A 26,712-nucleotide genomic window follows, 5' to 3' on the forward strand; every position below is an offset into this window, starting at 1 on the left:
CACCGTATGCACCAGAAAGTGGCAACTGAGTCTCGTCATCATCTGATGCGTACTGAGGTGTGCTGACCATAGGCACTGGCCCACTCGCCTCTTCAGATTCAGAGGGACAAAGAAGTTGCGCATCACTGCATACTCCCTCTTCTTCACATTCAGGAATGCTGCTTGGCTGGCCCCCTCTTTCCAAGCCAACAGATTCCGAGAACAGAAGTAGAGACTGTGATGGCTCCTGTCCATGTCTCTCTGACTGCCTGGGCACTTTGGCAGGTGGTGAAGAGACAGATGGTTGCTCTTCGGTGCTCTGACCCTGAGAGGATGCGGAAGTAATTGAAGTCGATGCGTTAGCTGCCATCCATCCGACAACGGCTTCAATTTGTTCCTCCCGCAGCAGTGGGGTACGTTGAGGTCCTACAAAGCTGCGCATAAAGGACTTGCCTGCTAAAACTGGGGGATGCTGATCCACTGGTGCCCGCAGCAGGCCCAGAATCCCCACGTCCTCTACCTGTAGAATCCCCACGTCCTCTCCCTGCAGAATCCCCACGTCCTCTCCCTGCTGAAACTCCACGCCCACGCCCACGCCCACGCGCCTTACTCCCTGCCTTCTTCATCTTGCAAGACTGCTTAAGATAGGCAAAAAAGTACAAAGGGGGGCCTTAGTGTGCTTATTCCTGAACAGCTGGTTACAGGTACAAGAAACACTAATTTTATGAAGTGTGTGTGTGGACTAGACTTTAATAGGAGCTGATGTGGCCTACACAAGTTCAAAATGTAGTGTTTGGTGAACTTTTTTTGTGGTTTCTTTGTTGGAAACAAACTCAAAGTATGTGAACAAAGAATTGAAACTGATAGTATCACCAACTTTTTGGAGCTATTACAATGCAGGCAGGTAACCTACAATGCAAAAGATGAGGCTCCAAAAAAATTGGGTAATACTAATCTGGCTGCGCCGGCAGGGCACAAGCCAGAAAAAAAGGCTCCTCTATCTACTCCTATATAGTGTTTGCAACCAACCAATGTTGATGGATACGGATGGATGCACACTAATAGGAGAAGAAAAAATGAGCTGCACTCAAAGACAAATATGTGTGAGGCAGTGACGCACGTTGAGCGTCCTACAACCAGACGTAGCTGCAGGACACTCTACTCAGCGTGAGCTGCACTCACACACAGTCAGAGGCCTCTCAGACAGCCGTCAACAGTGCAGCTAAGTGGGCACTGGCACTGACAGGCTGCAGAAAGGCTCCGCTGTGTACTCCTTTATAGTGTTTGCAACCACCGTAGATGGAGACGGATGGATGCACACTAATAGAAGAAAAAATGAGCTGCACTCAAATAAAAATATGTGTGAGGCACTGACGCACGCTGAGCGTCCTACAGCCAGACGTAGCTGCAGGACACACTACTCAGCGTGAGCTGCACTCACACACAGTCAGAGACCTCTCAGACAGCCGTGAACAGTGCAGCAAAGTGGACACTAGCACTGAAAGGCTGCAGAAAGGCTCCGCTGTCTACTACTAGTGTTTGCAACCAACGTATATGGATACGGATGGAAGCACACTAGATTGAAATTATGTAAAAAATGCAGCTCAAAAAATAAAAGATGTATGAGGCAGCAGTGATCACACTGGGTGGCCTACAGCCTGACGTGGCTGCAGGACCCACTCCACAGCGTGAGCTGCACTCACACAGCCCTTGCAGACAGCTGTGAACACTGCTGCTAGGGCAAAGAAGGCTACAGTGGTGGTTTATGTAGCCTGGGTAAAGCACTAGATGTTTGGTGGAATCGCTATTTCTAACTGTCCCTCACAGTCTTCTACAGCAGCCTGTCCCTAACTGAATTCACAGCAGAGTGACCAGAAATGGCGGCTGCGGTGGCTTTTATAGTGCATCATGACATCATTTCGGCAGCCAATCACAGCCATGCCAATAGTTAACATGCCTACATGCCTAACAGGATGTGCCCACACTTCGGAGGATTCCCATTGGCTTAATCAAAGCAAGCAGGCTCATAGCATGATGGGAACTTCCTATTCCGATTCCGATTCCGGAATCCGATATGAAAAAAGTATCGGAATTAAGTATCGGAATTCCGATACCGCTAATATCGGCCGATACCCGATACTTGCGGTATCGGAATGCTCAACACTATCAGAGAAACCTGCTTATTTCTCTGCCAGAACTCATCGTTCATTTTCAAAATTGTCAATTTTTGGGTAAAATCTGTATTCAGTGAAGACAGAATGTTACATTACTGAGACAGGAGATGACATTTGGTGCTTATAAGATTCTATGGAAAGGTGAGGTGGTGAGGAACTAAACGAAGAGCTTTCCTCCTCCCTATCCTTCCTCTTCCCTCCCTTATCCTTTATCCCTCTATACCTTCCCTCATCCAGCCTCCCTTATCAATCCTCCTTATCCTCCCTCATCCTTCCTCCCTCATCCCTCCTTCCACACAGACTCTTTTAAAGAAGCACACCTCCTGTTTCTCCTCCTGCTGCACCTAAGTGAGTACAAATCCTTACAATATATATACTCACACACACGCAATTCAGCTTGTCTGATAATCCAGCATATGCCAAATCTAGTGCTGGATTATTGTATAATATATATACTGTATGTATGTATATATATATATATATATATATATATATACAGTCATATGTTAAAGTTTGGGCACCCCTATTAATGTTAACCTTTTTTCTTTATAACAATTTTGGCTTTTGCAACAGCTATTTCAGTTTCATATATCTAATAACTGATGGACTCAGTTATATTTCTGGATTCAAATGAGGTTTATTGTACTAACAGAAAATGTGCAATCTGCATTTAAACAAAATTTGACTGGTGCAAAAGTATGGGCACCTCAACATAAAAGTAACATTAATATTTCGTAGATCCTCCTTTTGCAAAAATAGCAGCCTCTAGTTGCTTCCTGTAGCTATTAATGAGTTCCTGGATGAAGGTATTTGTGACCATTCCTGTTTACAAAACAATTACAGTTCAGTTAAGTTTGATGGTCGCCGAGCATGGACAGCCCGCTTCAAATCATCCCACAGATGTTCAATGATATTCAGGTCTGGGGACTGGGATGGCCATTCCAGAACATTGTAATTGTTCCTCTGCATGGATGCCTGAGTAGATTTGGAGTGGTGTTTTGGATCATTGTCTTGCTGAAATATTCATCCCCTGCGTAACTTCAACTTCGTCACTGATTCTTGCATATTATTGTCAAGAATCTGCTGATACTGAGTTGAATCCATGCGACCCTCAACTTTAACCCCTTCACTACCAAGGGTGGTTTGCACGTTAACTCCCGGGCCAATTTTTACAATTCTGACCACTGTCCCTTTATGAGGTAATAACTCTGAAACGCTTCCATGGATCCCGGTGATTCTGACATTGTTTTCTCGTGACTAGTGTTGAGCTTTCCGATACCGCAAGTATCGGGTATCGGCCGATATTTGCCATATTGGAATTCCGATACCGAGTACCGATACTTTTTTCGTATCGGATACCGGAATCGGAAGTCTAAAATGCAATGAGCCACTTTTGTGGCTCTGATTGGCTGCCGAAATGACGTCATCATGATGCGCTGTCTGTGCGCATCATGATGCGCCATCAGTTCGGGCCTTCGGGGGGGCTGTGCCGACTGTCCGGGGGTCTGTACCGGCCTGCCGGTGGTCTGTGCAGGCTCCGGGGGTCTGTGCTGGCCTGCCGGTGGTCTGTGCAGGCTCCGGGGGTCTGTGCCGGCCTGTCGGGGGGCTGTGCCGGCCTGCCGGTGGTCTGTGCAGGCTCCGGTGGTCTGTGCCGGCCTGCCGGTGGTCTGTGCAGGCTCCAGTGGTCTGTGCCGGCCTGCCGGGGGGCTGTGCCGGCCTGCCGGTGGTCTGTGCAGGCTCCGGTGGTCTGTGCCGGCCTGCCGGGGGGCTGTGTCGGCCTGCCGGTGGTCTGTGCAAGCTCCGGTGGTCTTTGCTGGCCTGCCGGGGGGCTGTGCCGGCCTGCCGGTGGTCTGTGCAGGCTCCGGTGGTCTGTGCAGGCATCGTCCGATGGGACTACAAGTCCCATCGGGCGATGCCTGCTACCATGACAGTGATTGACACATTAGCCAATGACGGGACAGTAGTAGTCCCATCATCCGGCTAATGTGTTGAATGTAAAAAAAAAAAAAACTTACATGCTACATACATACAACATGCATACTACATATATACTACATGCAACATGCATACTACATACATGCTACATACTACATGCATGCTACATACATGCTACATACTACATGCATGCAACATACATACTACATAGATACTACATGTAACATACATACTACATATATACTACATGTAACATACATACTACATACATGCTACATACATACTACATACATAATACATATATACTACATGCATGCAACATACATACAACATATATACTACATGCATGCAACATGCATACTACATATATACTATATATACTACATGTAACATACATACTACATGCATGCTACATACTACATGCATGCTACATACTACATACATGCTACATACATACTACATACATAATACATATATACTACATGCATGCAACATACATACAACATATATACTACATGCATGCAACATGCATACTACATATATACTATATATACTACATGTAACATACATACTACATATATACTACATGCTACATACATGCAACATACATGCTACATATATACTACATACATAATACATATATACTACATGCATGCAACATACATACAACATATATACTACATGCATGCAACATGCATACTACATACAGTATATACTATATATACTACATGTAACATACATACTACATGCTACATACATGCAACATACACACTACATGCTACATACATGCAACATACATACTACATACATGCTACATACATACACACTACATGCTACATACATGCAACATACGTACTACATACATGCTACATACATGCTACATACATACAACATACATACTACATACATGCTACATACATGCAACATACATACTACATACATACTACATACATGCTACATACATGCAACATACATGCAACATGCATACCACATGCATGCAACATGCATACTACATATATACTGCATATATACTACATGCATGCAACATACATATATACTACATACAATACATACATATAGACATACAGTACATATAACATAGAGTACATACTTACCGTCACTTGTCACTTTGATCCCCGAAGCCATTGTCACCTGAGGGATAAATATCAAAATAAAAAAACACCAATATACTTACCCCGATCCGCAGAAGTCCACGAGGGTCCCACGTCCATCTTGTGTGGAGAACAGCAGCATCAGTTGATGCTACCGTTCTCTACCAGCTCCAGGAATACAATGACGGAAGGTAGGTATCCTTCCGCACTGTATTCCTCCACCACTGTAAAAAAAAAAAAGTCCCTAGTCTCACTTTATGCCATTGCATATGTAGTACGCTGATATCTGATATGTGGGGGGGAACGACTGTTTCGGCGCATGGCAGAGCTCAGAATGGAAGGAGCGCCGTTTGACTTTTTCAATGCAAAATTGGCTACAAGTGACCCCATTTTGGAAACTAGGCCCCCCAAGGAACTTATCTAGATATGTGGTGAGAACTTTGAACCCACAAGGACTTTACAGAAGTTTATAACGTACAGCGGTACAATTAAAAAATCATATTTTTTCCACAAAAATGATCTTTTCACCCCAATTTTTATTTTCCCAAGGGTAACAGGACCCTAAAAGTTATTGTGCAATTTGTCCTGAGTACGCTGATACCCCACATGTGGGGGTAAACCACTATTTGGGCGCATGGCAGAGCTCGGAAGGGAAGCAGCGCCATTTGACGTTTTTGGCTGGAATTGAGATCGGACATCATGTCGCGATTGGAAAACCCCTGATGTACCAAAACAGTGGAAACCCCCCACAAATGACACCATTTTGGATACTAGACCCCCAAAGGAAATTATCTAGATCTGTGGTGAGAACTTTGAACCCCCAGGTGCTTCACAGAAGTTTATAACGCGTGAAAATAAAAAAATATTTTTTTTCCACAAAAATGATATTTTTTCCCCAAAATTTTTATTTTCCTAAGGGCAACCGGAGAAATAGGACCCCAAAAGTTGTTTTGCAAATTGTCCTGAGTAGGCTGATACCCCACATGAGGGGGTAAAACACTGTTTGGGTGCATGGCAGAGCTTGGAAGGGAAGGAGCACCATTTGACTTTTTCAATGCAGAACTGGCTGGAATTGAGATCAGACGCCATGTTGCGTTTGGAGAGCACCTGATGTGCCCAAACAGTGGAAACACCCAATTCTAACTCCAACCCTAACCCTAGCCCTAGCCCTAACCCTAGCCCTAACCCTAATGGGAAAATGGAAATAAATACATTTTTTTAATTTTATTATTTTTCCCTAACTAAGGGGGTGATAACGGGGGGTTTGATTTACTATTTATGGCGGTTTTTATGTTTGGCGGCTGTCGCACGCTAAAAGACTCTTTTTATTGTAAAAATAGTTTTTGCATCACCACATATTGAGAGCTATAATTTTTCCATATTTTGACCCACCGAGTCATGTGAGCTCTTATTTTTTGCGGGACGAGTTGATGTTTTTATTGGTACCATTTTCGGGCACGTGACATTTTTTGATCGCTTTTTATTTTGTTTTTTGGGACGCAGAATTTACAAAAACCAGCGTTTCATGAATTTCTTTTGGGTGGTGCGTTTACGCCGTTCCAGGTGCGGTTTTATTCTTTGGGTCAGTACGGTTACAGCGATACCTCATTTAGGTAGTTTTTTATGTTTTGGCGCTTTTATGCAATGAAAACAATTTTATATAAAAAATAATTATTTTTGCATCACTTTATTCTGCGAGCTATAACTTTTTTATTTTTTCGCTGATGATGCTGTGTGGCAGCTCGTTTTTTGCGGGACAAGATGATGTTTTCAGCGGTACCATGGATATTTATATGCGTCTTTTTGATCGCGCGTTATTGCACTTTTTGTTCGGCGGTGTGATAATAAATCATTATTTTTTGCTTGGTTTTTTATTTTTATTTTTTAAGGGGTTCACTTAAGGGGTTAACTATTGGGACAGTTTCATAGGGCGGGTCGTTACGGACGCGGCGATACCAAATATGTGTACTTTTATTGTTTTTTTTTTATTTCCAAAAAAATGAATTTATTGGGGAATATTTATTTTTTTTTAATTAATTTAGCGATTTTTTTTTTAAATTATTTTTACACTTTTTTTTTTTTTTTTTTTACTTTATTACAATGTCCCAGGGGGGACATAACTGTCCTGTGACAGCGATCTGTCACAGGCACTGCACAGGCTTCCTCATGCCTGCGCTTTGCAGGCACTGAGGAAGCCAGCTTCCTGCAGGCCCCCGGAGGTCCCCGTCGCCAAATTGGATCCGGGGACCTGCAGGAAAGGAGTCCCCCGCAGCAGCACTGCACATTGCGCTGCCGTGGGGGGCTCAGGGAAGCACGGAGGGAGCCCCCTCCCTGCCGATGCTTCCCTTTAACCCCCGGTACACCGCGATCGTGTTTGATCGCGGTGTGCAAGGGGTTAACGTGTCGGGGGCGGTCCGTGACCGCCCCTGACACATTGTGCCGGGTGTCAGCTATGATAATTAGCTGACACTCGGCCGCGATCAGCGGCGCTCACCACGTGGGCGCCGCTGATAGCGGTGACGTAATATTCCGTCCATGGTAATTAGGTCCAGGGTCACATGGACGGAATATTACGTCAATTGTAGGTAAGGGGTTAACAAGATTCCCGGTGCCAGCATTGGCCACACAGCCCCAAAGCATGATGGAACCTCCACCAAATTTTACTGTGGGTAGCAAGTGATTTTCTTGGAATGCTGTGTTTTTTAGCCTCCATGCATAACGCCTTTTTGTATGACCAAACAACTCAATCTTTGTTTCATCAGTCCACAGGACCTTCTTCCAAAATGTAACTGGCTTGTCCAAATGTGCTTTTGCAGACCTCAGGCGACTCTGTTTGTGGCGTGCTTGCAGAAACGGCTTCTTTCGCATCACTCTCCCATACAGCTTCTCCTTGTGCAAAGTGCGCTGCATTGTTGACCGATGCACAGTGACACCATCTGCAGCGAGATGATGCTGCAGGTCTTTGGAGGTGGTCTGTGGATTGTCCTTGACTGTGCGCACCATTCTTCTTCTCTGCCTTTCTGATATTTTTCTTGGCCTGCCACTTCTGGGCTTAACAAGAACTGTACCTGTGTTCTTCCATTTCCTTACTATGTTCCTCACAGTGGAAACTGACAGGTTAAATCTCTGAGACAACTTTTTGTATCCTTCCCCTGAAGAGCTATGTTGAATAATCTTTGTTTTCAGATCATTTGAGAGTTGTTTTGAGGAGCCCATGATGCCACTCTTCATAGGAGAATCAAATAGGAGAACTGCTTGCAAGTGGCCACCTTAAATACCTTTTCTCATGATTTGATACACCTGGCTATGAAGTTCAAAGCTCAATGAGGTTACAAAACTAATTTAGTGCTTCAGGAAGTCAGTAAAAAGTAGTTAGGAGTGTTCAAATCAAGAAAATGATAAGGGTGCCCATACTTTTGCACCGGTCAAATTTTGTTTAAATGCAGATTGCACATTTTCTGTTAGTACAATAAACCTCATTTGAATCCAGAAATATAACTGAGTCCATCAGTTATTAGATATATGAAACTGAAATAGCTGTTGCAAAAACCAAAATTGTTATAAAGAAAAAAGGTTAACATTAATAGGGGTGCCCAAACTTTAACATATGACTGTATATATATATATATATATATATATATATATATATATATATATATTAATCCAGGACTAGATTTGACATGCTGGATTATCAGACAAGCTGAATTGTGTAACATACAGCTCTGGCAAAAATTAAGAGACCACTGCACAGTTTTCAGTTTGTCTGATTTTTCTCCTTATATTTTTGAGTAAACTGTAAATTGCTCTTTTATTCTATAAACTACTGACAACGTCTCCGAATTTCCAAGCAATAAATTTTGTATTTTTTCCAGAAAATGAAAAATAGTCAAAATAACAAAAAAAAAATGCAGAGTGCCTGCAGGCCACAAATAATGCTAAGAAAACAAGTTCATAATCATTTAGAAACAACAATACTAATGTTTTACCTCAGGAAGAGTTCAGAAATCAATATTTTGTGGAATAACCATGATTGTTAATCCCAGCTTTCCTGCGTCTTGCTTTCCACCAGTCTCACACACTGCTTTTGGGTGACCTTATGCCACTCCTGGTACACATATGTAAGCAGTTCTTCTTTGTTTGGTGGCTTGTGACTATCCATCTTCCTCTTGATTACATTCCAGATGTTTGCAATGGGGTTCAGGTCTGGAGATCGGGCTGGCCATGACAGGGATTTGATGTGGTGCTCCTTCATCCACACATTGATTGACCTAGCTGTGTGGCATGGCGCGTTGTCCTGCTGGAAAAACAGTCCTCAGAGTTGGGGAACATTGCCTGAGCAGAAGGAATCAACTGTTTTTCCAAGATAACCTTGGGTGCGGCTTGATTCATACGTCCTTCTCAAAGATTAACCTGCCCAATTCCAGCCTTGCTGAAGCATCCCCAGATCATCACTGATCCTCCACCATATTTCACAGTGGTTGCAAGACACTGTGCCTTGTACGCCTCTCCTGGTCTCTGTCTAACCATTAGACGACCAGGTGTTGGGCAAAGCTGAAAATTAGACTCATCAGAGAAGATTACCTTACTCCAGTCCTCTATGGTCCAATCCTTATGGTCTTTGGCAAACTTCAGCCTGGCTCTCCTTTGCTTTTCATTCATGAAAGGCTTTTTTCTACCTTTACATGATTTGAGCCCTGCCTCTAGGAGACTGTTACGAACTGTTCTTGCCATGCACTTCATCCCAGCTGCCATTTGCCATTCCTTTTGTAGGTCACTTGATGTCATCCTGTGGTTGTTGAGTGACATTCGAATAAGATGACGGTCATCCCGGTCAGTGGAGAGTCATATTTGCCCTCTGCCGGTCTGTAGCTTTGTTGTCCCCATTGTTTGCTGCTTGACCTTGTTGTAATGGACTGCCGTCTTAGAAATTTTAAGGATTGAGGCAACATGACGCTCACTGTATCTCTCTGCTAGTAAAGCCAGAATTGAGCCCTTCTTTTCCTCACTCAAGACTTTTCTTTTCAACTCCTTTGGCATAGTTAAAAGTTATTTTTTCATTCCTATTACTTTTGGGATATTACTAGCACTTGTTTTGCCATCCAGCTTGTCCTATTGCAGGAGGATTGTGAACACCACAGCAGGGCTTTTTATACTTTCCTTCGTTAAATAAGATTTGGTTCAGGTGATCACCTAATCAGAAGCACAGTAAGTAGAATGAGGTGTCCTCTGGTTGGAATTCAACTGACACTGGAATGGAATGGCTGTCAGACATGGAGAGAAGCTGATTTTTATAAAACTGTGCAGTGGTCTCTTAATTTTCACCAGAGCTCTCTCTATCTCTATCTCGATATATATTTATATATATATATATATATATATATATATATATATATATATATATACACACACACACATTTTTCACTGTAAATGTAAAGAATTGCCAATGACGTGTAATCACCCTATAATCTACAGCAGGATAAATTGCACAAAACTAGCATTAGGCACTCAGGACATAAGAATCAGCAGTTAAGTGGAATAAGCAGCAATTTATCATTATTTCCAGCTTTCTGAATGCTAGTATCTCTAAATAATTATACTTTTTCTGATATATTAATTTGCTGCTACGTAAAATGCCTCAGAAAAGAACACTATGTTTGGCCCTTAAGAAATGAGTCATTTTTTTGCTTTTAAAGCTTCTAATCTGTGGCTGAGTCTTTTGCAGGAGAATGGATTTTTTGGTAGCTTGGTGCCATCTAGTGGCCATTGTTGAGATTGATTATTTCAGAATATTCCGTGCAAAGTAACGGCAGGTAGTGTGAATTTAGGGTATAAACAATAAATATATACATATGGTGCTGGGTAAAAGTTTCAGATAATCATATTAAAAGAACAAAGTAAGAATACTTTAAAAAGTAGAAATGTTATTAGTTGTGTTTTTGTTAAAAAAAAATGCAAAAAAATGAACAAAAAGAGAAATTAAAATCAAATATTTTTGCAACAGCCCCTTGACTTCATCAGTTCTTCTCTGCAGTTGATGCTTGCACACAGATTTCTAAGGAAAATCGGCAGGAGGTTATTCCAAACACCTTGAAGAGGCTTGTATGGATCCTTCTGTCTCTTCATGGGATCCCAGGAAGACAGGATAATGTTAGATCTGGGATCAGTGTCACAGGTCATCTCTTCCAGGACTCCTCATTCTTAATGACACTGGCTGAATGTTAAGAGACGTTGAAAATATTAAGTCTCATATGTGCCCTCCTGCCATTTATAATACCCTGAGTGTCCCTACCATGTAATGATGCCTTATAAGTGCCCAATTAACATGTTATATTCTCTTGAGTGCTCCTAAAAGCAACTGACAGATCTCTATATACAGTATAATGTAACCACAATAGGTGATGTCACAGCTCACCTCCTCCCCCTCTGTAGAATGACTAATAACACCTCTATATAGAGTAGATAACACAGAATCCAGCACACAATATGTAATGTCAAAGCTCACTTCAAGCTCTTCCTCTACAATGATTGATAACACCTCTATACACAGTAGATAACATGGGATCCACCATTCCCAATAGGAAATGTCACAGCTCACCTCCTCCTCCTGCACAATGAATGATAACACCTTTATATAGAGTAAAAACAGTGGATCCCCCATTCACAATAGGTGATATCACAGCTCATCCCCTCCTCCTGTACAATGACTGATAACACCACTATATACAGTAGATTACACAGGATCCACCATTCACAAAAGGTGATGTCACAGCTCTCCTTCTCCCCCTCCTGTACAATGACTGATAACACTTCTATATACAGAAGATAACAAAGGATCCACCATTCACAATAGGTGATGTCACAGCTCTCCTCCCCCTAATATACAATAACTGATAACACCTCTATATACAGTAGATCACACAGGATCCACCATTCACAGTAGATGATATCAGCTCACCTTCTACTCCTGTATAATGACTGATAACACTTCTATATACAGTAGATAACAGAGGATCCACCATGCACAATAGGAGATGCCACAGCTCCCCTCCCCCTCCTGTACAATGACTGATAACACCTCTATATATAGTAGATAGCACAGGATCCAACATTCACAGTAGGTGATATCACAGCTCACCTTCTCCTCCTGCACAATGACTGACAACACCTCTATATATAGTAGATAGCACAGGACCCACCATTCACAGTAGGTGATATCACAGCTCACCTCCTCCTCCTGTACAATGACTGATAACGCTTCTATATACAGTAGATAAAATAGGATCCACCATTCACAGTATATGATGTCACAGCTCACTTCCTCCTCCTGCTGCTGTACAACAACTGATAACACCTCTATATACAGCATATAACACAGGATTCACCATTCACAATAGGTGATGTCACAGCTCACCTCTTCCCCCTTCTGTGCAACAATTTTTGAGTAGCTCCAAGCTGATATATTTGTGCCTATTAATTTCATATCATAGTGATGTTGTTTCTTGCTCCCTGCTTGTTGCAAATTCTCTTCCTCGTCATCACTTAAAGGGAATCTGTCACCCTTTTTTTCGGCTTGCAGCTGCTGGCATAGACATCGGGGGCTTATCTACAGCATTCTGTAATGCATTCTGTAATGCTGTAGATAAGCCTCCGATGTAACCTGAAAGATAAGAAAAACACGTTAGATTATACTCACCGGGGTGGGCGGTCCGGTCCGGTGGACGTTGCGGTCCGGTCCAACGCCTCCCTTCTTCATGCGATGACATCCTCTTCTCCCGTCCTGTAAGGGCTGCGGTGCAAGAGCACTGCTCTGCCCTGTTGAGGGCAGAGCAGAATTCTGCAGTGCGCAGGCGCCAGACCTCTCCCGACGCCTGCGCACTGCAGGACTCTGCTCTGCCCTCAACAGGGCAGAGCAGTGCTCTTGCGCCGCAGCCATTACAGGACGGGAAAAGAGGAAGCTGTGTAATGTATCTTATCAAAAAAAAGTGGGCTGCTTCTTTCTCTGCCAAAATCGATCAGTCATTACCAAACTTCTCAACTCTGAGGAAAAATCTGCATGCAGTGAAGACTTTCCCATTACTGAGATAGGAGATGGCGGCTGCTGCTCCTATGTAGATGAGCGGGGAGGAGGAGGGCGGAGCTTTGTCTCTAGCTCCTCCCCCTCTCTACATCGAGACTTTTGATAACGATTGATCCATTTTGGCAGAAAAGAAGCAGATTCCTCTGATAAGATACATTACAAATGTGCTTATTTTCATGTGTACTAATGATTTATTAAATAAAAAAGTAAAACAGTGGTCACGTTTTAAATAATATAAGTACTGGTTCATCAAAAGAAAGAAAAGCTGAAAATTGATTATTCAGCTATTTTTAATTTTTTTTTTTTTTTTTTTTTAGACTTTGCATCCCCCTTTATTAACATTTTTCATTTTTTCACTTATGTTTTTTTTACTCTCCTTATCTACATGCTTTGTTTTTTTATGGGACAAGTTATAGTTTTAAGTGACAGCATTCATTATACTATATAATATGCTGAAAAATAAAGAGGTAAAAAACATCATTCTTGTTTTGTTTTTGAAGTTTTTCCTTGTCCATTGAAAATGATCTGACGCTATGATTCTAAGGGTCAGCACAATTGTAACTATACCCAACTTATACGTTGTTTTTATATAGATAGATAGATAGATAGATAGATAGATAGATAGATATTTATTTTTTTGTGGTTTAAAAAAATTCAGAACCTCGTAATTTTATTTGCATCACCATTTTCTGAGGCCCATAACTCTTTTTTTTCTGCTTCCAATTAAAAAGCCGCTCAATGGAAACAGTGAAGGTCATGAAAGTTTAGTTACTTTTTTTCATTGAATATTTATATTTCTTTCTCTACTGCCCTCTTGTGTTACTTTTTTGGAACTGCGCTGCCATAAAATTACAACAAGTTTACATTATAGAAAACATTGCTGAAACTATTTTTCCAATTAATTCTAATGAAATGTATAATTAATAAGATAAATATATATTTTTTCCAGGGCTGCTATGTTGGCTTTGATTTGGCCCATGCTGCTGGTAATGTTGAACTTCGCTTGCACGAGTGGGAGGTGGACTTTGCCTGTTGGTGTTCTTATAAGGTCCTTCTTATTTTTTTTCTTATATGTTTACCAAATTCATGGAATTTTGCTATTTAGGGTACTTTTCAGAATCATTAGATTTCATGGCGGGGGTCCTGTTACTGTGATATTCCCACAATATATATATATCATTAAAGAGGTATTCCAATCTTGTAAAGTGTTTGCCACGTTAATAATCAGAAACGGTCTGACCTCTAGGACCCTTACTGATCCTAAAAATGAAGGGAGCTCAGCACTGCCCCATTCAAGCGAATAGTATCCGACTCCTGCACGGCCGAATGACTAGGACCACGGCCGTGCAGGACGCAACGCTACACCAGCAGCATGATACCTTCATTCTATGGATAAGTAATATACTAATGTAGGGTTCGGGCAGAGTGAGGCGATTAGGTTGGTGCTGAGGAGATTCTGATGATAGTGCGGATAAGCGGGGGAGGTGTGCTGTGATGCTGATCCCACAGAACAGGGGGGTGACCCACCTTTTGCGTCAGCAGACAGGAGACAGAGACAAGGGTTGTGTCCAACAGTTCAGATTTTATAGGCCGATTTCTGGGCGACCACCATACTTCATCACAGGACTTTTCCACAGTTCACTTTGCACACAGACCCGGGTATTTTCTCTTCCCTGTATTACGTTCGTGGCATCCTCTATGGCTCTTTCCCACTGTGACTGCCCTAGGCACTTTCACCACAGCTTTGCGCCCTTTAGAGTACGCCGTTCACCTGAGACTCACGGTCTGTCTCTGTCCGCAGCCACTGTCCTTTTGGGTCACCCCCTGTGACTGTCTCCACTGTCAGTCTCTCTCTCTGAGGGTTCTTCTGCTGCCTCTCCTCACAGCAGACCCTCCTCTCTTGTGAGCTCCCCTGGCTGACTGGAACTTCCAGAACCTTCCCTGACCTCTTATACTCCCAGTCCCAGTAGCTCCACCCACTATCACCTGACAGTAACCTCTGACCAATGGCAGTTACCTTGACCCATGGCAGTTACACAGTCCCCCTCCTACACTCCCCACTGTCCTCTAATGGTCAAACTACCACATAACACCTTTTTCTCTGTATCTCAGCCTACACTGCGCTATCTCTCTGTCTCTCACTACAGACAGACCTGTCCGTCAGCTCAACCTCCCCACACTATCATAATATACTTTCATTTTAAAGTCACTATTTAAAAGGTTCTTTTAAACAAGTGATACCTTATCCATAAGAGAGGGTATAACTCCCTAATTGCTGGGGGTCTGCATGCTCAACCTTCACTCTACTCATTGTCTATGGGACTGCCAGGCACAGTGTTCAGTCCCACAGACAATGAATGGAGCGAATGCCAGCCTTGCATGCTTCTGCTCTATTCATGAGCCCCCCATTGTGGGGGTTCCAGAGCCCTGATCTCCCCTCTTGCAGGGGGCACCAGTGTTCTGACTTCCAGTGATCAGCAAGTTATATACTGTCCTCTGGATAGAGGATAACATGATCTTTTGGAATTGACCTTTTAATGCAGTGGTGGATATAGACTAGAAAATTACAGTATATGCAGTCCAAGAGTTGTGCCACCACAGAAGCTGCTTTGGAGATAGAATTGGCCTCTTTACCTCTTGGCGCCTACACAGGTTGCACCAATTTGTCTGTCCCTGCTTTTATGCATTACAGATATCCTACCCGTTGCTCATCTAAAAAATATCCATGGCTTGCTGACCAACAATAGTGCTTAGGGATAAGGACACTCAAATCCCCCATCTGGTATCCCCTGGGAATGCTCCCAAATCTCCTGGGAAAGCCTATGACCCACACAGGAACACCCACATTTGGACAGCGCTTGCATAAACCCCAACCCTTTTTTAATCCGGAGTGATCCTAAATCTGCAGGGGCCGTATCTGAAAAATGTTGACAGTCAGCACCTGTAGCCACCTTAAAGTGGACCTCCAACCTTGTGCATACTCAGATGTGCCATTTACCGAAAGATAGACATTCCCTATATTTGCTTTCCATAGTGGAATCACCAACACTTCGCACTTTCCTGCAGATTTTAATCTCATAGACAGGAGCCCATCTGTACTTACCAGGCTGCAGTAGAAACCACATTATAGGCCAGTGTAGCGCCCGCCAGGGCAGTGGGGATACTCGGTACCGGGCCACTTCTTAAACAGGCAGTGTGACGGCAGCGGTGACCCGGTCCGTGGCCCTGGGAGTCCAATAAAAGGGGATATTTACAGGGGAAAAATAAAGAGTTTGTAATAAGTGTTCGTGACGCCACCTGTGGTTTTCGGTCAGAGGCGACCAGCGCTGCAGGGCAGATCCTCTGGGACTGATGGTGTGATGCAGCAGAGTTGGAATAGCTCTCCACAGGCAGAGCTGTTGTCCCAGGGCAGTGGTGATAGAAAAGATGTTGTATTTCATAAGGATAGATGTAGCAGTGCTGAGTAGGTGTTGCAGAAAGAATTCAGAGGACACTGCTGGGTGCAGTTCCAAAGCTTTACTCACAGTTCTCTGGTGCACAAAGATGCCTGCTTGGTGCTGCGTCCTTCAGGTGAGGGGTCCAACAAACTCTCAGGCAGATGAAGAACACCTTTCCAGCACTCCCTTCAGTATGTGCCTTTCCTGGCCGTCTCACTGTGTTGCTTTCTCGCCTCTTCCTTCACAACACCTCACAGTCAGTGTCCCAGGCCAGCAGTCGCAGACCTTGTCGGGTAACATCCTCACTGCGCTCCCTTGCTCCCTTATGGCTGCCTTTCTGGAGAAGATAACTGTGGTTAGTGGCTGAGGTACCTAAAGGTGCCTCTACCTCCGGCTTGCCAGCTGAGTCTGATGATTGTTCCACTGGACTAGGGGGCCGGTACCCCTCTGTGACCTGATCCCTCCACCCGACGTCCGTCAGCATGGAATGAGCCCCTCGGGCAGTATGGCCACTGCTCCGTGCCTCTAGGATCCCTTCCCTCTACAAGGAGCTTCCTTCTGTTCCTTTCCTTCCCGGCAACGCCTCTGACCAGGAGCTGCTCCACACACGTCTGTTCAGCTCTTCCACTACGGGAAGACTGTCCTAATTCTAACTCTACTCTCCCACTCTGAACCTTCAAGCTCCACCTACCTCCCAACACCCTTTACTACCCAGGCAGGATTGAGATCCTCCTCCCGTAGGGTCCATCCAGGGTGCCTTGCTGCTCTAGGGTGTGTGCTGGGTGTAAGTGTAAGAGTACTGTCAGGTGCCCCCACCTTACCTGGGAAGTTGGATACCACACCTCTGGGTGAGGTGCAGTACCTCTGTGGCGACAGAATCCTCAGGGGCACCACACCAGCGCTGAAGAAAGCCCATTATAGGCAAGCGCTGAAGAAAGCCCATTATAGGCCAGTACTGAAGAAAACCCGTTATAGGCCAACGCTGAAGAAAGCCCATGATAGGCCAATGCTGAAGACTAAGGACTCAGGTGCTTGATTTCAGATAATGCAGCGTGTTTTATGTGCCCGAGCTCCTCTTTAGCTCTGTTTGATGCTTTTGCGCATTTACTAAGTAATTAGTTGTTCTTCTTCTATTTGTTTGCAGTATCTGAACTCCGGGGCTGGAGGATTAGCCGGAGCTTTCATCCATGAGAAACATTCCAGCACTATTCAACCATCGTATGTAACACTCTACTTTCCTATCAACTCATTAGTGTTTTTTTATGGGAAATTAGATAATTGACCTGGCACCTAACCTGCATCAAAGGGCCACATTCTTACTAACCTCCTGTAGGTTGTAGTTGATACAGGAATCAATGTCTTATGTGCAGGACCATCAGGGTGATAATGCTGGAAGCAGAACGTAAAATTAAAGGGGTAGACATGGGTTATACTGTGTATTGTTTGGATTGCTACCAATGTCCGATCGGAGGGTGACCAGACACTGCCACCCAGTCACCATTCCACTATGTCTCTTGCCAGCTCTGCTCAGCTTTTATTAGAGTGACCACCTGATTAGACATTGATTATATTGGGAAACCAAATTATTCTCAAGAAAAAAGCCGAGCAGAGAGGCACGATGTTATCCAAGGAAGTTACCAATTGGCTCCACTGTAACCCTCCAGATATCAGTGATGTATCGATATGGCTCCAGTGTATCCTGAGATCACTCTTCTATCTATTTCCTGCTGCTTGTAGAACAAGTATGCATATTCTATTAAAAATGAATTTCACTCAGTATTGTGGGATACGTTCTGGGGTATGTAAGAGAAAGGGTGGTCTGACCCTGAGATTATGTGAAGGTGGTCTCTCTGAAACCCTACTGAGGAACTGCAGGCACTGTCTTGTAGTTTTTTGGCTTTTCTAAAGACATACATGTCTGGTATTATGTGAGGGCACGTTTGTCACCGGCATAGGAACTATTATGGTAATGTATGGAATAATCTTGGCGCTGTATTGAGGTAATCTTTAGCGCAGCATAAACATCATCCTGGGAACTGAATGCAGGTTTGGTAGGTGGAGATTCATCAAAAGCAGGGAGCTGTCAGACAGGGTAGGTGGAGATTAAGCAGAAGCAGGGAGGAAGGATACTGAGGAACTGTCAGTCTTGTTAGGTAGGTGGAGATTAAGCAGAAGCAGGGAGGAGGGACACTGTGGAGCTGTCAGTCATGTTAGGAAGGTGGAGATTAAGCAGAAGCAGGGAGGAAGGACACTGAGGAGCTGTCAGTCATGTTAGGTAGGTGGAGATTCACCAGAAGCAGGGAGGAAGGACACTAAGGAACTTTCAGTCACATTAGACAGGTGGAGATTTAGCAGAAGCAGTGTGGAGGGACACTGAGGAGCTGTCAGGCAGGGTAGGTGGGTAGAAATTCAGCAGAACCAGGGAGGAGGGACACTGAGTAGATGTCAGTCATGTTAGGTAGGTGGAGATTCAGCAGAAACAGGGAGAAAGGACACTGAGGAGCTGTCAGTCATGTTAGGTAGGTGGAGATTCAGCAGAAGCAGGGAGGAAGGACATTGAGATGCTGTCAGTCATGTTAGGTAGGTGGAGATTCAGCAGAAGCAGGGAAGAGGGACACTGAGGAGCTGTCAGTCATGTTAGGTAGGTGGAGATTCACCAAAAGCAGGGAGGAAGGACACTGAGGAGCTTTCAGTCATGTTAGGAAGGTGGAGATTCAGCAGAAGCATTGAGGATGGACACTGAGGAGCTGTCAGTTATGTTAGGTAGGTGGAGATTCAGCAGAAGCAGGGAGGAAGGACACTGAGGAGCTGTCAGTCATGTTAGGTAGGTGGAGATTCAGCAGAAGCAGTGAGGAGGGACACTGAGGAGCTATGAAACAGGCTAGATGGACAGAGATTTAGGTTAAAATTTCATATCAAAAAGAACAGCCATTCTGACATAGATTTTCTAAGTATCCCAGCCTTATTAGGAAGAAAAAAAAATACTTAATAATGTACACAGTTTCATTTTTTTAAATCTGATGACAGATCTGCTTTGACAGTTTTAGTTTAGTATAAAAAAAGTTTAGGAAAAGGGTTAAAAAAACATTTCAAAGGCAGAATTTGCTACTTTAAGCTTTGTAGCGTGTATGCTCATTTCTCTGTGGTTGGGAGGTTTAGGAGCTCTCGTAGAGGGGCTCACTGAATATTGCAGCCTTCATTTAGAACGGCTCAGACTGGAGATTTCTACACAGATTTCATTGCTCCCGACCTTCACGGTGATACCATCCTTCTCCCATCTCCCTGGTCAGTAATGTTAAAGTCATGTTCCCCATTTTCTCGCACGGCGATATTTGATTTGAACTCTGCAATATCGTCGCTGTAATGTCAGGACTCTGCCCGTCGCCCGCTGAGCTGACGAGCTGTTTTCGGCATACAGTTGTGCTGCGTTTCTGGCATTAGCTACTTACACGGCTGCTGTAATGGAAGATAATGATTTTTATTTCCCTCATGTTCCAGATTGGTTGGCTGGTGGGGTCACGAGTTCAAATCCAGATTCAACATGGAGAACAGTACGTACTCGCATGGTGATAACACATCCGTAGCCTTTAATGCGCTGGCGGCGTCTCCATAAAACAATGCGCTCAGCATTTCATTCGGCGCACAGCCAGGGCGACAAAGACGGGCACTCCACTAATCTTTCATGATGTCCGGGACGAGCGGCGGACTCTGCAGTTATGTTTTCCACCTTGATCATTAAATGGACCTGTCATTCCAAGATAGAAGACACATTGCTGTCTTTAAGACCTCGGACACAGATTTGTCTATCTGCCGGTCTTGTCCATGGCTTCTTACACTGACATAAATCCAGCATGTGTGTTACATTTAGTCCGGTTATCCAGATGTAGCAGAGAAGAGTTTGCCATTTTCCATCATTCTTCTTTCTGTTACAATGTGTTGCTATTTCTATGAACACAGATACATAGTTACTGGCTTATATAATGTCAAATTCTTCATTTTTATGTCCCGCTCCCACAAACTTACTGAAATGGCACAAAATTTCCAATTTTTACATACCTTTGCTAAATCCTGTACCTGTTGTGGTCAGGAAAGCAGGATAATTAAGGCATAGTCAGCACTTTTGGCAAGTATGCCGGTCAACTTATGGAAATTTTTAAAAGAAAAATTGTCACTTTCTTTAAAAACGGCACCGTTCATATGTTGAGTGATACAGAGCTCAGTCGTATGCACTTAGCTGAGCTGAGACATAAGTGTGGTGCTAGCTTTCCAAAGGACAAGCCACTGACCACTAAGCCTAACAATAATAATCTTTATTTTTTTATGATAATCTTTATTTTTATATAGCACTAACATATTCCGCAGCGCTTTACAGTTTGCACACACATTATCATCACTGTCCCCGATGGGGCTCACAATCAAAATTCCCTATCAATATGTCTTTGGAATGTGGGAGGAAACCGGAGAACCCGGAGGAAACCCACGCAAACACGGGGAGAACATACAAACTCCTTGCAGATGTTGTCCTTGGTGGGATTCGAACCCAGGACTCCTAACCACTGAGCCACCGTGCTGCCCTAAACAAGAAACTCAAACTTTGTGATCTGTCTAATACTTTTCAGCATTCTCTTTATTATCAAGGGCAGGACGACAATGACAGTAAACACCCCTATATACACTAGATAACACAGGATCCACCATTCACAATAGGTGATGTCACAGCTCACCTCCTCCTCCTGTACAATGACTGATATCACCTCTATATGCAGTAAATAACACAGGATCCACCATTCTCAATAGGTGATGTCACAGCTCACCTCCTCCTCCTCCCATACAATGACTGATAACACCTCTATATACAGTAAATAACACAGGATCCACCATTCACAATAGGTGATGTCACAGCTCACCTCCTCCTCCTGTACGATGACTGATATCACCTCTATATGCAGTAAATAACACAGGATCCACCATTCTCAATAGGTGATGTCACAGCTCACCTCCTCCTCCTCCCATGCAATGACTGATATCACCTCTATGTACAGTAAATAACACAGGATCCACCCACCATTCACAATAGGTGATATCACAGCTCACCTCCTCCAGTACAATAACTGATAACACCTCTATATACAGGAGATAACACAGGACCCACCATTCACAATGAAATGATGACACAGCTCACCTTCTCTCTCCCCTTTCAATGACTGATAACATCTTTATATACAGTACATAACACAGTAAGGTGATGTCATAGCTCACCTCCTCCCCCTCCTGTACACTCACTGATAACACCTCCTGTACAGTCCAAATAAACAGATTTTTTATTTGCTTCCTCAGCACTACATAATTTATAATAATAACTTTGTATTTTTTGATTTTTTTTTGTAGAATTAAAATTGAGCCAAGGTGTGGATGGCTTCCGTCTGTCTAATCCCCCGATTTTACTGGTGTGTTCCCTCCATGCCAGTTTGGAGGTAAGTACAGTAGTGAAATGCACTATCGACTTTTTAATGCGACCACGCGTCTCATAATAATGACACCAATGCCTAGCAGGTGAGATTGATGAGGACTTATATGCTTAAAATAGAAGTCAAAGAACCATCTCAGCAATACCGCACTTTGGTCCTGCAGGAAGTTTCTCTTTCCGAAGTAACTTTTTGTGTTACATGTCTGCTCACATGTAAATGAGATTTTCTTTTCCAAAAACAACGCCACTTTTGTTGACAGGCTATGTCTGGTATTGCAGCTCAGCCCTTTGGTACAGAGTCCACAGTGGGGGATAGGTGAATTTATCATTAGGGCATTGTGGCTGGCAACAATAGAAGGATGAGCGTCACTGGCAGCACAATACATAGATTTGGGAATAACTCATGTTTAGTGTTGAGCATTCCGATACCGCAAATATCGGGTATCGGCTGATATTCGCGGTATCGGAATTCCGATACTGAGTTCCGATACTTTTTGCATATCGAATACCGGAATCGGAAGTTCCCATAATGCTATGAGCCAGTTTGATTTGATTCAGCCAATGAGGAATCCTCAGGAGTGTGGGCACATCCTGTTAGGCATGTAGGCATGTTAACTAATGGCATGGCTGTGATTGGCTGCAGAAATGATGTCATGATGCACTATAAAAGCCGCCGCTGCCACCATATAGGTTTCACTCTGCTGTGAATTCAGTTAGGGACAGGCTGCTGTTCAAGACTCTGAGGGACAGTTAGATATAGCGATTTGCTATATAATATTGTGCTTTACCCAGGCTACATTATCAATCAGTGTAGCTTTCTTTTGCCTTGCAGCACTGTTCACAGCTGTCTGCAAGGTCTGTGTGAGTGCAGCTCATGCTGTAGTGTGTCCTGCAGCCACCTGTGGTTGTAGGCCGCTCAGCGTGCGTCACTGTCTCATACATATTTTTGTTTTATTTCTGCTCATTTTTCATTAATTCTCCTATTAGTGTGCATCCATCCGTATCCATCTACATTGGTTGGTTGCAAACACTATAGGAGTAGACAGCGGAGCCTTTCTGCAGCCTTTCAGTGCTAGTGCCCAGTTCTCTGCACTGTTCACGGCTGTCTGTGAGGTCTCTGTGTGTGAGTGCAGCTCACGCTGTAGTGTGTTCTGCAGCCACCTCTGGTTGTAGTCCGCTCAGCGTGCGTCACTGCCTCATACATAGTCCTTTTTCTGTTTCATTGCAGCTCATTTTTCCTGATTTTTTTCTCCTATTAGTGTGCTTCCATCCGTATCCATCTACATTGGTTGGTTGCAAACACTATATAGGAGTAGATAGAGGAGCCTTTTTTCTGGCTTGTGCCCTGCAGCCGCAGCCAGATTAGTATTAGCCTATTATTTGGAGCCTCATCTATTGCATTGTAGGTTACCTTCCTGCATTGTAATAGCTCCAAAAAGTTTGTGATACTATCGCTTTCACATCTTTGGTCACACCTTTTTGTTTTTTTGAAAAAAAACACGTAAATAAAGTTCACCAAACACTCCACTTGACAGTTGTGTAGGCCACATTAGCTCATATTAAAGTGTAGTCCACACACTTTATAAAATTAGTGTTTCTTATACCTGTTAGCAGATGCTCAGGAATAAGCACACTAAGCCCCCCTTTTGTACTTTTCTGCCTATCTTTATCAGTCTACCAAGATGAAGAAGGCAGGGAGTAAGGCACGTGGTCGTGGGTGTGGAGTTTCAGCAGGGAGAGGACGTGGGGATTCTCTGCCTGCTGCGGGCACCAGTGACTCAGTATCCCCTAGTTTTACCAGGCAACAGTCCTTTATGCGCAGCTTTGTAGGACCTCGCCGTACCCCACTGCTGCGGGATGAACAAATTGAAGCCGTTGTCGGATGGATGGCAGCTAACACATCGACTTAAATGACTTCCACATCCGCTCAGGGCCAGAGCACTGAAGAGCAACCATCTGTCTCTTCACCACCTGCCAAATTGCCCAGGCAGTCAGAGAGCCCTGGACAGGAGCCATCTCTACTTCTGTTCTCTGAATCTCTTGGCTTGGAAACAGGGGGCCAGCCAAGCCGCATTCTAGAATGTGAAGAAGAGGGAGTATGCAGTGATGCGCAACTGCTTTGTGCCTCTGAATCTGAAGAGGCGGGTGGGCCAGTGCCTATGGTCAGCACACCTCAGTACGCATCAGATGATGGGACTCAGGTGCCACTTTCTGGTGTGTACTGTGCTGGCGAGACTACCCAGGAGAAGCAGGTGTTTGAAGAGGGGAGTGTAGATGATGAGGTCCTTGACCCATCATGGCGTGAGGAACCGGAAGGTGGTGGGAGCAGCTCTGAGGAAGAGATTCCCCGAACGGCCAAAACAGGAGGGAGAGGGAGGGGGCAGACTTGGTTGCCTGTAGCCTCCACTTCGGCACCCGTTAGGAGCATTCCTCTTCCAAAACCCAAAACGGGCGCTCCCAGGACTTGCAGTGCGCAGTCCTTTTTTGACACAGTTGCAGATGACATTTGCTTTATCAAATGCAAGCTGTGTAATCAGAAAGTCAAAAGAGGGAAAAGTGTCAGCAACCTGAATACCACAAATATGTGGAAACATGTGCGGACCAAGCACGTGGTGGAGTTACAAAGACACACTGAAGATGTAGGCCAAGCTACTGCACCACCTACCACCTCTTCAGCTCATGTTGTAGCCTCGTCCTCCAGCTCACACACAGCTGGTTCGGCTTCCTCACAGGAACGCCATGGAAGAACCTCTGGCACTGTTGTCCAGAGACCCAGTGACATTCCACCACAGCACCATGTTCCCTGTCATCCTCACACTCCTAGGCCACTCTACAGCCATCAGTAGCACAGGCATGGGAGAGAAGGCAGCCATACTCGGCAAACTATCCCCGAGCACAGGCTCTGAATGCTGGCATTGCCAAACTACTGGCCCTTGAAATGCTCTCATTCAGGCTGGTGGAGACTGACACCTTCCGGAACTTCATGGCATTGGCAGTCCCACAATACACCGTGCCCAGCCGCATTTATTTCAGCAGGCAAGCTGTCCCTGCCCTGCATAAGCATGTGGAGGGAAAAATTAAACATGCGCTACTAAACGCCATCAGTAGCAAGGTCCACCTGACCACCGATGCGTGAACCAGTAACCATGGACAGGGACGATACCTTTCCGTCACTGCCCATTGGGTCAATGTTGTGGAGCCGGGTACAGATCTTGATAGTGGCGCTGTACGTGTTCTGCCAACTCCAAGGATTGCAGGAATCCAGTCTGCACACATTGACGCCTCCTCATACTCCAGTTCCTCAGAATCAGCGCTGCAGGAGCCTGTTACGACCGATATGAGCACAGCTGTGGCCAAATGTCAACAGGCCGTACTGAAATTAATTTCTTTGGGGAATCGAAGCCACACAGCGCAGGAGCTCTGAAATGCCATCAAGCAGGAGAGCAACGTGTGGTTTGTGCCGGCGAATCTCCAGCCAGGCTTGGTAGTGTGTTACAATGGCCGAAATCTGGTGGCAGCTCTGGGCCTAGGCAACCTCACTCACATCCCATGTCTGGCACATGTGCTCAACTTGGTCGTGCAGAGCTTTCTGAGGGACTATCCGGATCTTGATGCACTGCTGCACAAGGTCCGCATAGAGTGCGCTCACTTGCGGCGTTCCAGCATGGCAAGATCGCGCACTGCAGCTCTGCAGCGCCGATTCCGCCTTCCGGAACATCACATCATATGTGACCTACCCACCAGGTGGAATTCAATGTTACATATGTTGGAGCAGTTGTGTGAGCAGCAGGCAGTAGTAATGGAGTATCAGCTGCATCAGGCGCAAACAAGTCGTACTGTGCGCCGGTCACACTTCAGCACCACTGAGTGGGCCTCTATGAAGGATATCTGCCACGTTTTGCGTGCCTTCAATGATTCCACGCGGATGGCGAGTGCAGATGATGCACTAGTCAGCATGACTGTCCCCCTCATCTGCCTGCTTCAAAAAACACTGCAAGCACTAAGGGAGGAGGTTTTGGAAGAGGTGGAGGATGAGGAGTCACAAATGCCATCTGCTTCTGGACAGTCTGAGCAACGTGGTTCCTCACAAAGGCCTAGGCAGGGGACACTTTGTGAGGAGGATGAGGAGGAGTCAATGGAGGAGGAAGAAATCTCTCCAGAGGAGGGAGATACACAATGCTCAAGTAGTCAGTATGTACAGCGAGGGTGGGGTGATGCAGAGCAGGCAGAGATGAGGCCTCAAGAAGGCGACAGTGTTTCTTGGGCAGTTGGGAGTCTGCAGCACATGGTTGATTTCATGCTGCAGTACCTGAGAAATGACCGCTGCATCACCCACATTCTCAACACGGCTGATTATTGGGTGTACACCCTCTTAGATCCTCGCTACCGGGACAACTTACAAAGCCTCATAACACCGTTGAACCGGGAGCGTAAAATGTGGGAGTACCAAGACACACTGGTGCATTCCATCATGTTCTCCATTCCTCCCGAGAGCAGTGCTGCTAGTGCTTTACGAAACAGCTCTGTGCAT

General features: G+C 44.6%; 1 protein-coding gene across 2 annotated transcripts in view; it reads left to right on the top strand.

Annotated features, from left to right (window-relative positions):
• KYNU (kynureninase) overlaps nt 1-26,712 on the top strand; it is a 130,054-nt gene that overhangs the window by 80,580 nt on the left and 22,762 nt on the right. For both annotated transcript variants that reach the window (XM_073545571.1, XM_073545570.1), the window contains exons 9-12: nt 14,227-14,325; nt 17,859-17,932; nt 20,213-20,265; nt 22,103-22,188. In XM_073545571.1, the coding sequence (XP_073401672.1) occupies nt 14,227-14,325; nt 17,859-17,932; nt 20,213-20,265; nt 22,103-22,188 (312 nt within the window). The remainder of the gene's footprint in view (nt 1-14,226; nt 14,326-17,858; nt 17,933-20,212; nt 20,266-22,102; nt 22,189-26,712) is intronic.

The sequence above is a fragment of the Dendrobates tinctorius genome, unplaced genomic scaffold (assembly GCF_039654945.1).
Source record: "Dendrobates tinctorius isolate UK_male_01 unplaced genomic scaffold, ASM3965494v1 ptg000143l, whole genome shotgun sequence".
Classification (NCBI taxonomy): Eukaryota; Metazoa; Chordata; class Amphibia; order Anura; family Dendrobatidae; genus Dendrobates; species Dendrobates tinctorius.